Here is a 15,987-nt window from a genome sequence, read left to right on the forward strand (position 1 = left end):
AGCCAAAGGGTGGCGCTGTCCTCACTCTTTCCGCACACTCGGGACGGGCGCCGAAGTCCACTGGCTCGGTCCGACTACCGGGAGGGGTCCCCGCTGGCCCCTGACCCGCTTCTCCCCACAGGGCCCGCCAGGGTCAGCCCGCGGGTCCGCCCGCTCCCTTTCCCGAGCGGGGCAATCCCAGGAATTCTTAATAATACTCTGGGGAGGCGGGGCAGTTGAAAAAAACTGCACTCTGCCTCAAAGTCCTCAGCCCAGAAACGTTTTACAAAGAAGCGTCACGACCTCTCGCGCTAAGCCATACTTCCGCCACCGTCACCGCCCGGGCTTCTAATTTACCGGACTCACAGACCTACCCCGCAACGCGGCCTCTGAAGCCCAATGGCGTCACGGGGCGCCGCGTGCCAGTTCCATCCGCGCCCCGCCCCCTCGACGGCCCGCGTGCGTCAGGGATCACGTGCCGCGTCTCCCTTTCCTACCGGCTACCAGGCGCTCCCCTCTTCCGGAAGTCGCGCCGGTCCGCGCCAGGCTCCTCCCACCACCTGCGACGTCAAACTCCGCTCCTACCACTTCTCTGCCTCCTCCAACACGCGTGGGGAGGCTACTGTTTCTTTACAAGATGCCCTGCCGCTTCCGGGCACCTCAACAACACAAGCGAGGGTTTTGAAGTGACTGAGTGTGTGACCCTCCGCCGCACGTGAGTAGAGTTCAAGAGGACAGAGGGCGGCAATCCGCAGGCCGCCCCCGCAGAGGCCTTTCCCCCTCTTCACAAGTTGTGCTCCACTTGGTTCCGCCGAGACCCACGACGGTTCCGCCCCCTCCTTCCTTGTCATTGATGTTGTTGTTCTTGTCAGTGCCGCAGCCCCGACCGCTGGGAGCCCGAACCCGAGCCGGGGCCGCCCGAGTGGCGCGGTGGCGGCGGCAGCGGCTGCGGCTGCAGCAGCTGCGACGGCTGCGGGGGCTGCTCCGGGGACTGCGGGGGCGGCGGGGAGCCGGCAGCCGGCGGCGGGGCCGGATGGCTCTGTGCGGGCAGGCGGCGGGCGCCGCGTCGCTGCCCAGCGAGCTGATCGTGCACATCTTCTCCTTCCTGCCTGCGCCCGACCGGCTGCGGGCCTCGGCCTCCTGCTCACACTGGCGCGAGTGTCTCTTCTACCCGGTCCTCTGGCCCCAACTTCGCATCTGCCTCAGCGTCTCTCCCGCGGAGCAGCCTCGGCTCGAATTCCTCATGCGTAAGTGCGGCTGGTTCGTGCGGGAGCTGCGCGTTGAGTTCTCCGCCGAGAACTATCTCAGCGGCAGCGGCCCCGGTGACGGAGGTGGCGCGGACACCGGGACTGGCGGGGAAGAAGTCGAGGCCTTGCAACCCTCAACCCGTTGGCTGGAAGTGCTGCGCACCTACTTGGAGCTGGTTCTGTGCGTGCTGGTCAGCATCCGGAACAACAGGTAGGCTCGCCTTGGGCTCCGCCCTCGCCCCGTGATGCGGGGTCGCCACCTACCCGAACCCCGAACCTGGTAGATTCTGTGCGGGGGCACCCGACCCGCTTCAGCCTTTCCTCTGACTGGAGGTGTCAGTTCTAAGTGGGCGATTTCCTCGGGTGGGAGGGCATAGCAGGGCTCAACATTATAATAAAGTATGAACAGCCGTGAACTCCATGCTTATCAGACACTGCGCCGGGCGCCTCCCGGGCACAGTCTCATTCATCCTCTCCGGTGCAATGTTGCTGACAGGTGCCGTCATTCCTCATTTTGTGGATGAATGTTGAGGCTTGGAGGGTGAGGCCTATGGGTGAGTTTTGGGAGAAACAGAACAAATGTAACCCAGGTTTTCTGACTCCGAACCTGTCGACTAGAAATAGGTAATTCGTTGGGGGGAAAGCATAGTTAACGCTCTCAGAAGACTCTTAAAAAAAAAAAAAAAAAAAAAACAGTCATTTTCTTGCTGGGAATAGTTTTGATTAACTAGGGCAGGCCCAAAGAGTGGCAGAGTCTTTGTTGAAGGGATTGGGGAAGAAGTTGATGTTCCGGTTTGAAAGTGCCTGGCCCATAGTATAGACTCTGTTCGCCTCCACTGCTTCACCTGAAAGTAACAGTACAGGTGTGGAGGGGAAGGTTAGTGAGGGAGTTGACCAGTGTCAGCAAAAGGTAAGCATGTAACTATTGTGGTTTTGCATCAGGACTTTACTGCCATTGTGGAACTAACTTCCTGTGTTCTGATCCAGTATTCTGGCCATCGTTTTCCTTTATTTCTTCATTGCCCTCTCCCAATAACCTATTAATTTCGTTCTGTGTTTGGATAGTCTAACAAGCCTTACAACAAAATTCTTCAGTTAGAAGAAAGTTCAAAAGTTCACAAAAGAAGCACCTTGATTAGTAATGATAGTTTAGCAGTTCTTCAAGTACTTTTCACATTCACTATCTTTGAGGCTCTCAGTGACCCTGTGAGTCAGATGGGACAGTGATTATTATCTTTGTTTATATAGAAGGGAAGCTGATGCTTAATAGGGTCAAGTGATTTGCACATTGTCATACAGCATTGCTTTTATCCAAGAGTAGTATCCTTCCTTATGCAATAAGTAAGCTGCCAGCATTACGTTGAACAAGGTTGAGAGAAGTTCCTGGTTTAATGCTAGGATGTATGTATATCCTTAATCTGTGGCTGAGGCAAAAGATCAAGAGGTAGGTGTTTAGCTCCAAGTTGTATCTGGAGCATGGCTCCATTATTCCAGTGACCTGTGTATTTCCCCAGCTTTACACACCAAGACAGATTTTATCTGGCAAGAAAGGCTGTTGCTAAAAATCAGTCTTAATCAGGTTGGATACTCTCAGAGTTGAATGAATGCTGGAGGACAAACTGACCTAGTAGATGAAAAGATTCAAAGTCAAGAAACACTAATAAGACTAAGATTGAGGGTGAATTTAGTGGATGAGTACCAATTAGGTTTTTCTGTTCTGAGATCAGATGACCCTTCTGCGCAACCATCCAAAAATGTGTGCATTTGGTTCAAGTAACAGTAAGCTTGAGCAGTTCTAGTTCTTTTCAGGTATTTTAATAACTGGTTGGTTGGAGGGAGATAATGAGCAGGGTGGGGATGAAGAGGGAGGGAGGATGGGAAGGATAACATTATGTAGGCAGACCAGAACTATACTATACATCACATCTTCCCATTACAGTTTTAATTCTCTCCTTGTCTTCCTCACCCCTACTACTTTTATTAGCATCCCAATCTGCCTGTCTATTGAGGCCACCTATGCTTGCTCTCCCGGATCAGCTGTCATTTCTATACAAATACAGCAGACTGTCCTTCATTTTAGGGTTTGCTTGTCATCTGCTATAGGCATGTTGCTGCATGTTGTGCTGTTTTGGTATTATATTCATTGTGTATGTCTGAAATTAGTCTAATTCATGTGTTATGTGTACTGATGATATTTCAAAGGGTTTTTTTTAAATATGTTTGGAAATAAGTTAATCTCACCTTTATTTCTGAAAATGTCTTGAGATACTCTGATAATATTAAAAGTATTAATTGAATGTTAATATAAATAGGACACGTTTCCTTTAAATTTTAACCAATTTGAAAGTGTTTTAAACCAAGTTGTTCAGTAATTCTGGTAAAGCCAATTACATCTTCCTGTAATCACTTAAATGATAGATTTCAGGTTCAGTGATGACCCAAAACATAGTATATAAGAACTTCATTTAGTGTTCTTTTTGTTTTGTTTTTCAAATCATAAAATTAATAGCTAGTGAGAAAAATGAACATTTGAAATTGTTAATTACATTTTCAAGTTAAATTTATAGTGGTTTGCTTTATAATTGATTTCTGCCTTTCTATAAGTATAAAAGGAAGATATAAATAATACCAGATCATAAAAGTTTCTGCTTCTAAGCTTTGTGCTGAATTCCTTGATACAATTCATACAGTTCAGACTGTTGTTATGTTTTGTTCTAGTTATTTTCATGTCCCTGAGGATAAGAACTAAAAGTATAACCTTGAATTATGGGAACTTTTCAAAGGTACTGATCTTCAGAGAGGATAATTGGCATTTCATTTGGCTTAATCCTCAAGTACGGCACGTGTATTCTCAGAGTGATTGTAGCTGCCATACTGATATCTTAGGTGTTAGGAACAACTAATGAAGGTCAAGAAGGTGCAGAAGTACCTCTTAGAGGGTAAAACACAATCCTTCAGGTTTCAGAAATCCTTTCTCTACATAGTGCTAGGTTACCTGCCTTCTTGACTCATCCAACTGTATTATAAGTTGAATAGGGTGGATTTTCACTGCAGTAGTTCTAAAATTTATTGTACCTGTAAGTGCAGAGCAACAAATCTAGAAATTCATTTTTCACACTCAATCTGGTTGTCCAACTGAGTACTGCCTATTAAAATGCTGTTTCTGACTCCAGAAAAATTAGAGTTCATGGTCAGTAAGATTTATAATATAAAGCAATAGATTCAGTTTACTAAAAATACTTACTCTTAAACAGTAGCCATAAGCACATTGTCATCATCTGGTTCATGTTTTTCTGGATTTTTATTTTACATAAGCTTTTCTTTGGATGAAATACCAAATGGGGGTCAGTACTTTTTTAAAAACAAGTACTTTAGGGCGGCGCCTGTGGCTCAGTGAGTAGGGTGCCGGCTCTATATACTGAGGGTGGCGGGTTCAAACCCGGCCCCAGCTGAACTGCAGCCGAAAAATAGCCAGGATGGCGGGTGCCTGTAGTCCCAGCTACTCAGGAGGCTGAGGCAGGAGAATCGCGGAAGCCCAAGAGCTGGAGGTTGCTGTGAGTCCTGTGACATCATGGCACTCTACCCAGGGCAGTAAAGTGAGACTCTTGTCTCTACAAAAAAATAAAAAACAAGTACTTTAAAAGGCCAGTAGTTAAAGTAAGCTCTCAAATGTGAAATGCTGTTACATGTAGCATAGAACCTAAGGGACTATAACAGACTGGTCAACGTTTGGAGGCAGTCAGGATAAGGAACTAGGCCTCCTGTACCAATATGTACATGTGGTGCTTGTCTAGTCTATGAAAATTAGGTCAACTTAAGAAGGGAGGTCAGTGTAGGGAGGTTGGTAACTACAGAGGTTCTGCTGTATTTACTTAAGCCCATTTACATAGTAAAATCTTAAAATACGTTAGAACTTTGACTATTCTCCACTGCCCAAGAGATAGTAGTTGCCTATAGAGAAAAGAGTTGACATTATGCATTCTCACCAGGCCCTTTACCTTCAAGGTCATTGAGCTGGGAAGCCAAAGAAACTAAATCTCTGAGAAGGACTGCTATGTGTGGTTTTAGGGATCTTTAGTCCATTAGGGCTCTTTAGTACATTCTTATGATTATAGAGAACTGATAGAAGATGTACTATAAAACTAAAAAAAAAAAATAAGTAAAATGTTTTTTGTGACTATGTTAAGCGAAAGTGTTGAGTGGCTTTTGAGCAAAGTGATTAAATTATTTCCGTTTTGATGCAGGCTTAGTTCACCAAACTTGACCACTTTATTTAGGATCTAAGATGATAGTTACAGAAAACCTAGTATTTTTATTTTTCTTTCCAAATATTGAGAGCTTATTATATGTCAAGCAGTGAAGACATGCTCCCTGTTCTCATGGAGTCAGCATTCTAGAGGTGAAAGACAGACACGAGTAAACTAAAGAAAGAAAGATTATTTCGGATTGTGAAAATAAAACAAAATTTGATAATTAAAGAGGGCTTTGTAAATAGAGACTAGGTAGCAACATCACATAGAATGTCAGGGAAAACTTCAAGACGGACATTTGAGCCACAGTGTGAATGACAAGAGTTGCCCTTGTGAAGATCTGAGCAAGTATCATTTCAAGCACAAGAAACAGTAAACACCAAGGACTTAAACCAGACAAAATTTTGATGTTTTTGGAGCAATAGGAAAGAGTATGACAGGGCCATGGCAAGTGTGAGGGTGAGAGTGGCGTCATGATGAGCTCTCAGAGAGAGGAAGGAATGGGGTGATGTGGGCTTAGTGAAATAAAATTTAGACAATATTCTAAGAGTAGAAGTCATTGACATGGTTCAGGATAAGAGTAATGGGCTCTAATTTGCATTTTTCAAGACAGTCACTCTGAATATTTAACAAGTGAATTAATTAAAAGGAGGAAAAGTGGAAGCAGAAAGATCAGTTAGAAAGCTTCTTGCCTAAAAATTTAATTTAGGCAAGAAGTGAGAGTAGCGTAGATTATAGTGTCAACTAAAGAAAGTGGATGGATTTGGAGTATATTTTGGAAGTCGATCCGTGAGTACTTGCCAATTGAAAGTGAGTAGTGAGAGAAAAGGAAAAACTAAATATTTTTCATCATTTCTCTGTATCACTCAATTTTTTTGTCCTTACAAGAAATTATCTTTTAATAGCGTATTAAAGGCCAGGTATAGTGACCTACACTTGTAATCCTAGCACTTTGAGAGGCTAAGGCAGGAGGATCACTTGAGGCTGGGAGGTCAAGACAAACCTGGGCAACAGAGAAAGACCCTGTTTCTAAAAAAATAAAGTATGAGCCAGCCATGTTGGCATGTATCTACAGTCCTAACTACTAAGAAGGCCATGGCAGGCGATTGCTTGAGCCCAAGACTTCAAGGTAACAATGAGCTATAATCAAGCTACTGTGCACTAGCCTGAAGAACAGAGTGATACACTGCATTTAAAAAGTTAAATAATAATGTTAAGTGTTCATTTTATTCTAATATACCTTTTGTGTGTAACTTTAAGATTTGGGGGTGATAATTTTTTTTTTTTTTTTGCAGTTTTTGGCCAGGGCTGAGTTTGAACCCACCACCTCTGGCATATGGGGCCAGCGCCCAACTCCTTTGAGCCACAGGCACTGCCCAGGGATGATAATTCTTAAATGAAACTTGTGAATTCTGGGAAATACCTTCTAGTTAATAAATAGAGCCTAATAAAGCTTATAATGAATACTATTGTAGGCCGGTGACTTATTTCGTGACCTTAATGTTGTGCTGCCCAATACGGCAGCCACTAGTCACATATAGCTATTTAAATTTAAATTAATTTAAATTTTAAATTAAAGATACCATTAGTCCCAGTAGTCACTTCTTGATGCCCGATATGTGTATATGGCTAATGGCTACTATGCTGTATGTCGTAGAACATTTCCATCCATAGCAGAAAAGTTCTAGAGGCAGAGCATGATGGCGGACAGGACGGACGTGTAGCCCACCTCTCCCAAGCCACCAGGTGAGAGGAAAGGCGGTCTGGACCTTCCCTGTGTGTGGATTATTGGAGTGGACAGACAGCTGGAGATGCCCAGCGAATTGGCGGTTTGCTATATATGAGGGGTAATTTAAAATCACAGACTCTGTTGTAGAGATTCTTCCCTGCTCAGCCATGCCGGCCAGCGGGCCCCTCCCCTACGGAGGTCAGCAGCTTGTAAATGCTGACAAAATCCAATTGACAAATAATTAATCCTGAACTGAGGGAGACATCCGAAAGGAGAGCCACTCAAAACCACCGGGAGCTGGGTAAACTGTTGGACAATTGAAGGGAAGGGATCCTGCCCGGGAAACAGACATTTTGAACTACCCAAAAGGGCGGGCACCTTTCCCCCAGTTTTTGGAGGGGGCTGGCAATTCAGGCTGCGCGGCGAACTGGTGGGCTTCCATCCAAAAGGGAAACTCTGAACCATAAAACTCAAAATAAGTCCCCCGAGCGCTCCAGCCACGGGAACCGGCTTGAAGCCTAGGACCCGGCTTTGGCTTCTGGAGCCTCGAAGCTACTAAAGCCTCAGACCCGTGGGAACCAGCTACAGGAGATAGAGCCGCGAGCCCACCAATGACTGCACAAACTCAGCACCACTCCCCTTATGGCCGATTGCAGTCGCCAGTTTGCGGGGGAACCTGGGAACAGAGTGGAGGGATTTAGGAAGCGTGGACACCTGCACTGAGTGCGAAGGTCGGTCGCAAGTGCTGTCTGGAAAAGAACAGCCGAGGTTGCACAATTCTTAGGCGACAAACTTTTACGGAAACTCCAAAATGGCGATCGGCCATGGAAGGTGGTTACCATAGTAACGGTATAAACTATAAATCAGGTGTAAGTCTCAGAACCACTCACAGCACCACCTGGTGTCCAGAAAGTATATTGCAGTATGAATATATTCCTACGAAAGTTGATCCCTACAGCAGACAGATATTTATAGGTATATTTCTACCACAAGAATATTTTTGTAGTTGGTGCCTTTTGTTTTGTTTTTTTGTGGTTTTCGTGAGTTTTTTTTGTTTTTATTTTTGTCTCTTTTTCCTCACCATTTTCTTAGAGGAGATTTCGATAATTTTTTATTATTACTTTTTATATAGATATATTTTTTATTTCTATGTCTTATCATTTTAGTTCTTCTCATTTAACGTTCCTTCTAACACCACGTTTTTCTCTCTTTTTTTTTCCTTTTTTTCAATTATTTTACGATTATCACTATTTTTATTGCAGTTGTTCTTATATTGCTGTTGTCATGGCTGTTGCCTGTATGTCTATGTGTTTCCGTCTGTCTCTGTATCTACGAGCCCATGTGCCTGGTAACCTTTGTATCTGTTTATTTGTTCATTTGGTCTCAATGAGCTTGGTGTTATGACCTGCAACTCTGAGCTCCTAACATTCCCCTCCACTCTCACTCCATGATCTGGAGACCTGCCCCCCCAGGAGTCCAGATTCTTGGGTGAACTCTCGAGAGGTGTAGACAGGACCTGGACTGCAGCTGGCCAGTGCTGACTCTGTAGCAAAGGAGCAAGAAGACGATGGTCGGCTGAGAGGGAATTACACCGGAGCGGTGGTGCCCCAAGGTGCAGAGCAACCGCCATCTTTAGCAATAACAAGGCCCACCCCCAGATATCCCATAGCCTCTCCTCCTGTCTTCCTGGGCAACCAGATGAGGCCGAGTATCTTCTCAGATGACAACCACCATGGAACAGACCTGGGACTGAAACACAGGCCCAGTGAGTAAAGGGTTTTCCTGAGACGGTACCTACCTGGGCGGAACACGGGGACTAGAAAACACACCCGCAGAGCCGGGAAACTCCCAGGGTGGGGCTGATCCAGAGGACCGCTCTACTGAGCCTAAGACGCACCTGGCCCTTAGGGGATCACCAGCCTATAAACAAAGGAGGCCAAGAGGCTGCAGCCAACAACTGATTGTGCTGTGAATACAAACCTGCAGGACTAAAGACAGGTCCTGAGGCACAGGTTCTGGGAACTCAAATCAGCCTCTCCTCTGCAGAGGAATCTGGCAGAGTCAGAAACAAACTCCCACAGGGTTGTTCCCTTCACCCAGTAACATAAACTAAGGGTGGGGCTGGAACTGAGTGAATACCTCCAGCCTCCATCAAGTGCCCGAGGTTGACAGGCCACACCACCCCCTGCTGGATAAAGACAGAGAATAGCGGCCTAGTCGAGCAGACACAGACTACCCTGTGACTTAGTCAGGTGCAAACCCCTGGAGTATCTGCTTACTGCAGACAACTGACTGGGTCACAGCCCTGTGGGGCTAGCAGTGACTGGGTGTAACAGAGCTGCAAGGTGGGGAAGGAGGCATCAATCTTCCCAGACTGATCTATTTACTGGTTGCTCTTCCTGACTCCACGCAGCACTGGAGCAAGCCATTTTAGAGCAGTCACTAGACCCCTGTGATCTAGTTCCCAGGGACCTCTTGAACTCTCCCACCTGAGGCAGCTGCTGACTGAGACAATTGACTTGGACCTTTTGAACTGAGTCACTCACCTGGGGACTATCCAGGTGGTGCCCTGGGTGTGTGGTTGTAGGAAGGTTTGATTTTCCTTTTCCATTTGTTCCCTGTGGTGGGTGGGGTGACTTAATTGCTGGTATGTCTCCACAGCTGAGACTTCAACCCAGAGTAACTGTTTCACTAGGGTCACATAGAAACCAGCTGAAAACAAGACAGAACCACTTAGCCCCTCTACACCAAACAGGGCCCCAGTTTCTCAGGCCACAGCACTGTATGGGTCCTCAACAAAACACCAGAGGAAAATCAAAGGGAGTAAAACAATCATGGGGCGGAATCAGCGGAAAAACTCTGGTAACATGAATAACCAGAATAGATCAACCCCCCAAGGAAAGATACGGCAGATGTAATTGAAGATCCCATTCACAAACAACTGGCTGAGATGTCAGAAATTGAATTCAGAATTTGGATGGCAAACAAGATTAACAAAATGGAATTAGGAATTCGTGGAGAAATTCAAAAGCTGTCTCAAGAATTTAACGAATTTAAAGACAAAACCACGAAAGACTTAGACACACTGAAACAAGAATTTGTAGCCTTCAAAGATATGAAAAATACAGTAGAATCCCTTAGCAACAGAATGGACCAAGCAGAAGAAAGGATCTCCGACATCGAAGATAAAGCCTTTGAACGCTCCCAAACTCTCAAACAGGAAGAGAAATGGAGAGAACAAAAATGGATCACTCACTCAGAGAGCTCTGGGATAACTCAAAGGAGACAAATATCCGACTCATAGGAATTCCTGAAACAGATGAAGTGGCCTCACTGGGCGCAGAGGCCCTTCTGCATGAAATTATGAAAGAGAATTTTCCAGACATGCCTAGAGATTCTGAAATTCAGATAGCAGATAGCTTCAGAACCCCAGCACGACTCAACCCCAATAAGACATCCCCCAGGCATATCATAATTAACTTCACTAAAGTTAATATGAAGGAGAAAATTCTCAAAGCGGCCAGGCGAAAGAAATCTATTACCTTCAAAGGGAAGAACATTAGAATGACTGCAGATCTCTCTGCTGAAACTTTTCAAGCCAGAAGAGGGTGGTCATCAGCGTTTAATCTCCTCAAGCTAAATAAATTTCAACCCCGGATCTTGTACCCAGCTAAACTGAGTTTCATTTATGACAGAGAAATTAAATACTTTAATGACATACATATGCTAAAGAAATTTGCCATAACCAAACCAGCTCTTCAGGATTTTCTCAGACCTATCCTCCATAATAACCAACCCAATCCTCTACTACAAAAGTAAACTCACTCAGAAACTTCTGATCAAACTCCAACTTCCACAATGGCAAAAGGATTAAAAATGCCCACTGGACTTTCGAAAAACTCAATACCCCAAATTTCACCAAACTTATCAATACTCTCCATTAATGTGAATGGCTTAAACTGCCCTCTAAAGAGACATAGGTTAGCTGACTGGATACAAAAACTCAGGCCAGACATTTGTTGCATACAAGAGTCACAAGAGTCACATCTTAACCAAAAGACAAATACAGACTCAGAGTGAAAGGATGGTCATCCATATTTCAGGCAAATGGTAACCAGAAAAAAGCAGGAGTTGCAATTTTATTTGCAGATACAATAGGCTTTAAACCAACAAAAGTAAGGAAGGACAAAAATGGTCACTTCATATTTGTTAAAATGCTATGAAAGCTATGTTAACTAGTGTGATGAAAATGTGTCAAATGATCTATGAACCAAGTGTATGGTGCCCCATGATCATACTAATGTACACAGCTATGATTTAAAAAAATAAATAAATAAATAAATAAATAAATAAATAAAAGAGAAGTTCTACTTGGCTCAGTGCCCATTGCGCAGTGGTTTCAGCACCAGCCGCATGCACCAAGGTTGGCTGTTCGAACCCAGCCCAGGCCAGCTAAGCAACAATAACATCTGCAACAGAAAAATAGCCGGGTGTTGTGGCAGGTGCTTGTAGTCCCAGCTACTTGGGAAGCTGAAGCAAGAGAATCACTTAAGCCCAAGAGTTTGAGGTTGCTGTGAGCTGTGACAACCACAGCACTCTACCGAGGCCAACATTGTAAGACTCGTCTCAAAAAAAAGAAAAACAAAAAGGAAAGTTCTACTTGACAACACATTTCCAAAGTATTTGTTTTTGTTCCTTTGATGTGACTGTGGCTGTCTATTAGCATTTGTAAGAAGGGGAAATAATGTCATTAAAGGGTGTTATGTAGATACAAATATTTGATATTGAACATGAGCTAAGAATAGAACTGGCCCGAGAGAATGCCATACAATCATATGGATTACTTTAGCTTTTATCAATTTAGAAAAGGAAAAAGTTGTATTTTATGATGCCCTTTATGGCATTGGGAAAAAGCATTTATTTATTTATTTATTTATTTATTTTTGAGGTGGAGTCTTACTCTGTTGCCCTAGGTTAGAATGCTGTGGAGTCACAGCTCACAGCAACCTCAAACTCAGGCTCAAGTGATCCTCTTGCCTTAGCCTCCCAAGTAGCTAGAACTACAGATGGCCACCACAATGCCTGGCTAGTTTTTTAGTTTTTTGTAGCAACAGGGTCTCACTTTTGCTCACACTGGTCTTGAACTCCTGAGCTCAACCAGTCCATGCACCTTGGCCTCCCTGTGTGCTAAGATTACAGGCATGAGCCACCGCACTGGTTTAATTAAGAGTATCTTTCTAAAGCACCAAGCTTTTTTGTATTTCCTGTTTCCATAGCTAATTAGATTAGCTGTATTAGCTTTAGCTTTAAAGTGGCTTCACTTTGCATTTTTCCACTGGTCCTACTTATCAATGAAATAATTTTGGATACTCTGGAATAAAAAGAGACATACCAAAGTTACTACTTTGAACTTCCCCAATTCTGAAGCATAGAAGAGAGAACAAAGCAATCATGCTCAAGATCTCAGAAGATTTGGATCTTCCTTGTGCTAAACAGTCCAGTAAGAATCCAAGAAAAAGATTAAGAGTTTTCAGCATTCTACAGTTAGACTTTGAGGAATATTTTCTTAGGCTCATTCGGTGGTTAATATGATTTTCAAAGGATTGACCAACCTGTTGAGTCTATATTTGTAGGTTTTTATAAGATTATCAAAAATTGTGCTGTTTGAAGAATTCATGGGGAAATTTTTATGCTAAAAATAAAAGATCTGTCTTCAGTGGAATTTTAATATGCTTTAAGTTAATATGTTTTTCAATAACTATGATCAAAAAGATAAGTGCAAATAACAAGTTTTGCAAAAGGAATTTAACTTTTATGAGCAAATACTTTATTTTAGAGAGATTCCTAGTGTATAATGTAACTGAAAACTGGTCTGCAGCCTAAGTTTTTGGTATGTAAGGTATAGCTAGTTTTTGTCATGAACTAAGGAAAATATACTATTCAACAAATATTTATTGAATGCTAGACCCTGTTATAGCAACTGGGGCTATAGCAGTAATCAAAAATTCCTGCCATCACAAATCTTATTCTCATGGAAAAAGTCAAAAACAAACCAATAAAATAAATATATCATTATATTACATATCAGTTGGTAATAAATTCTATGAAGAAAAAAATAAAGCAGTGAAGGGAGATGGGAGTGGTGAAAGTAAGAAGGAGTGTTGCTATCTAAAATAAAGTTAACCTGTCTTACCTGAAGTAGTATTTGAAGGAAAGAGAGCAAGCTATGTATCTCTCTGGGAGAAGTGATTCCAGACAGAAGTAGAAGTAAACAGAGTGGCTTTGCACTAGGAATATGACTGATATGTTGGAGGTGATGTGGAAATCTGTACACCCTCATTAGTTTCTTACAGGGACTTTGACTTTTACTCTGATATGAGGTGCCACCAAAGGGTTTTGAGCTGGGAAATAACATGATCTTTCAGCGTCCTCAAACTTTTTAAACAGGAGGCCAATTCACTGTCCCTCAGATGGTTGGAGGGCCGGACTATAGTTTAAAAAAAAAAACTATGAACAAATTCCTATGCACACTGCACATACCTTATTTTGAAGTAAAAAAAACAAAACGGGAACAAATACAATCACACCACCTCATGTGGCCCATGGGCTGCAGTTTGAGGACCCCTGTTTAAAAGGATTAGCCTGGCTGCTGAGTAGAGAATAGCTTGTAGTAGAGCAAGTGTAAAAGCAATGAGCAGGGTTGGGAGATAGTAATCCAGGCTAGAGATGATAGTGGCCACAGCTTGGACCAGGGCAGGAACAGCGGAAGTCAGGAGTTAGTCTGATCCATCTGATTCAGAATTTATTTTTATCTGGAGGTTTGCCTGAAGCGGAATATAAGTATTAAAAAAATCAGATATATGGCAGGCGCCTATAGTCCCAGCTACTCGGGAGGCTGAGGCAAGAGAATCGCTTGAGCCCAGGAGTTGGAGGTTGCTGTGAGCTGTGTGAGGCCACGGCACTCTACCGAGGGCCATAAAGTGAGACTCTGTCTCCACAAAAAAAAAAAAAAAAAAACAGATATAATTGTTCTGCTCACATTACAATGCCCTTTTAATTACTGTTCCCTCAATATATCTAAAAATATTTTTCCTTCTTGGTTCTTTCTCTTTTTGAACGTGTGTATGTTAACTTATACTGTCTTTAAAAAAATACCTATGGTTTGGATACAGTTTATTTCCTGAAAATATGACTTACCTTTGGTGTTAAACTCTCTTTATCACCAAGCTCTGGTACAGCAGCGCCCTATTGATACAGACTGTACATAAATTTGGGTCAGTCTACTGCATTGCCCCAGAAACTTCTTGGTCTTCCTTACGGTAGTCAATTGAAATTTTCTTTTTCCTCCCTCATTTTTCTAAACTCATTACTCCTTGGAATTGGCCTAGCTTTAACCATTATATGAGCTATGGATTCAAAGTGGTAGGACTTGGTAAAGAAAGAAGCAAATGGTACTCTGCCTGAAGATTTTTCCCTCCCTTTGTACCCAAATCACTGGTCTGATCACCTGAAACATTAGGCCCAGGTAAATATGTCTTCCTATCCAAATATTTATCATGTATACTCTTTTTTTCTCAAGTGAGCAAAGAAAAGGGAGGAAATAGGACACAGAGTTGGGCTATCTTGTAACTGGTTTGTTATTCAGATGTTACTAGTAACTTCAAAAAAGAATCACACTTCTAGAAATGTCTGAAGCATTTTCTTTTTTTTTTCTTTTTGAGACAGAGTCTTGTTCTGTCACCCAGGCTGGAGAACAATGGCTGGATTATACCTCAGTGCAGCCTCAAACTCCTGGGCTTAGGTTATCCTCCATCCTCAGCCTCCCAAGTAGCAGTGACTACAGGTGCATGCCACCACTTCTGGCTAATTTTTTTATTTTTTATAGATATGGGTCTTGCCATGTTGCGAAAGCACAATTTTGGTTCAAGGCAAAGAACAAAGGATAGTCACCTGAGGCAAGAGTCTTTAATGTTACTTAATCTTTCTCAAGCCATACACTCTTCATACCACTATACTATTAAGAGTTCTCACACTCACCACAGTAGTCAGTGCCAGGGTCGTGGAACTGAAAAAGGCCCATTCATACTGTCACTGCTGCAAAGGGCTGAGTAGATAAATTCCTAAACTAGCTTTTTCAGAGAAACAGCATTATTCCACTTTTCACTGCAATAGGCGCCTTTATTATTCCTGTTTTATAGATAATGAGACTGAAACAGTAGGTAAGTGAACTTTTCAGGGTTACACAATTAGAGAAAAAATACCTTGCTTTCTGATTTTCCTTTTTGAAATTTTTGAAACACAAAAAATAGACACATGAACCCTCCTTATATCCATTACCCAGATTCAGTAATTCAAAGATTTTTCCACATTTTTTCTTTTTTTTTTTTTTTTTTTATATTTCTAAAAATTTGTGAGGTACAAGTGTTTTTTGTTGCCTGGATGAATTGTATCATGCTTAAGTCAGGGCTTTCAGTGTACCTGTCACCAAAGCAAATCCCAGATAACAGTGTCATTTTACCCTATACACTAAAGTACAGAGGGTGTTCAAAAAAGGTACACACATTTTAAGAAAGGAAAAAAATGTAATACTCAAGTCACCTTTGATTTCTACAGTTACAAAAAGTGCTTAATCAAGACTTGAATATTAACAATTTTAATATAGTTTTCCTTTTTAAAATGTGCATACATTTTTGGGCACCCTCTGTATGAATCCCTGAAAATTACAGACATACTTAAACACAATGCCACTTGCCATTAACTTGTCAGTGGGCTCAGTGGTTAG

General features: G+C 42.8%; 1 protein-coding gene across 1 annotated transcript in view; it reads left to right on the forward strand.

The window, feature by feature from the left end:
- Window positions 1-495: 495 nt before the first annotated feature.
- FBXO33 (F-box protein 33) overlaps window positions 496-15,987 on the forward strand; it is a 43,483-nt gene continuing 27,991 nt past the window's right edge. The window contains exon 1 of the mRNA XM_053594312.1: window positions 496-1,437. Coding sequence (XP_053450287.1) covers window positions 833-1,437 — 605 coding nt within the window. The 5' untranslated portion in view covers window positions 496-832. The remainder of the gene's footprint in view (window positions 1,438-15,987) is intronic.

The sequence above is a fragment of the Nycticebus coucang genome, chromosome 6, assembly GCF_027406575.1.
Source record: "Nycticebus coucang isolate mNycCou1 chromosome 6, mNycCou1.pri, whole genome shotgun sequence".
Taxonomy (NCBI): Eukaryota; Metazoa; Chordata; class Mammalia; order Primates; family Lorisidae; genus Nycticebus; species Nycticebus coucang.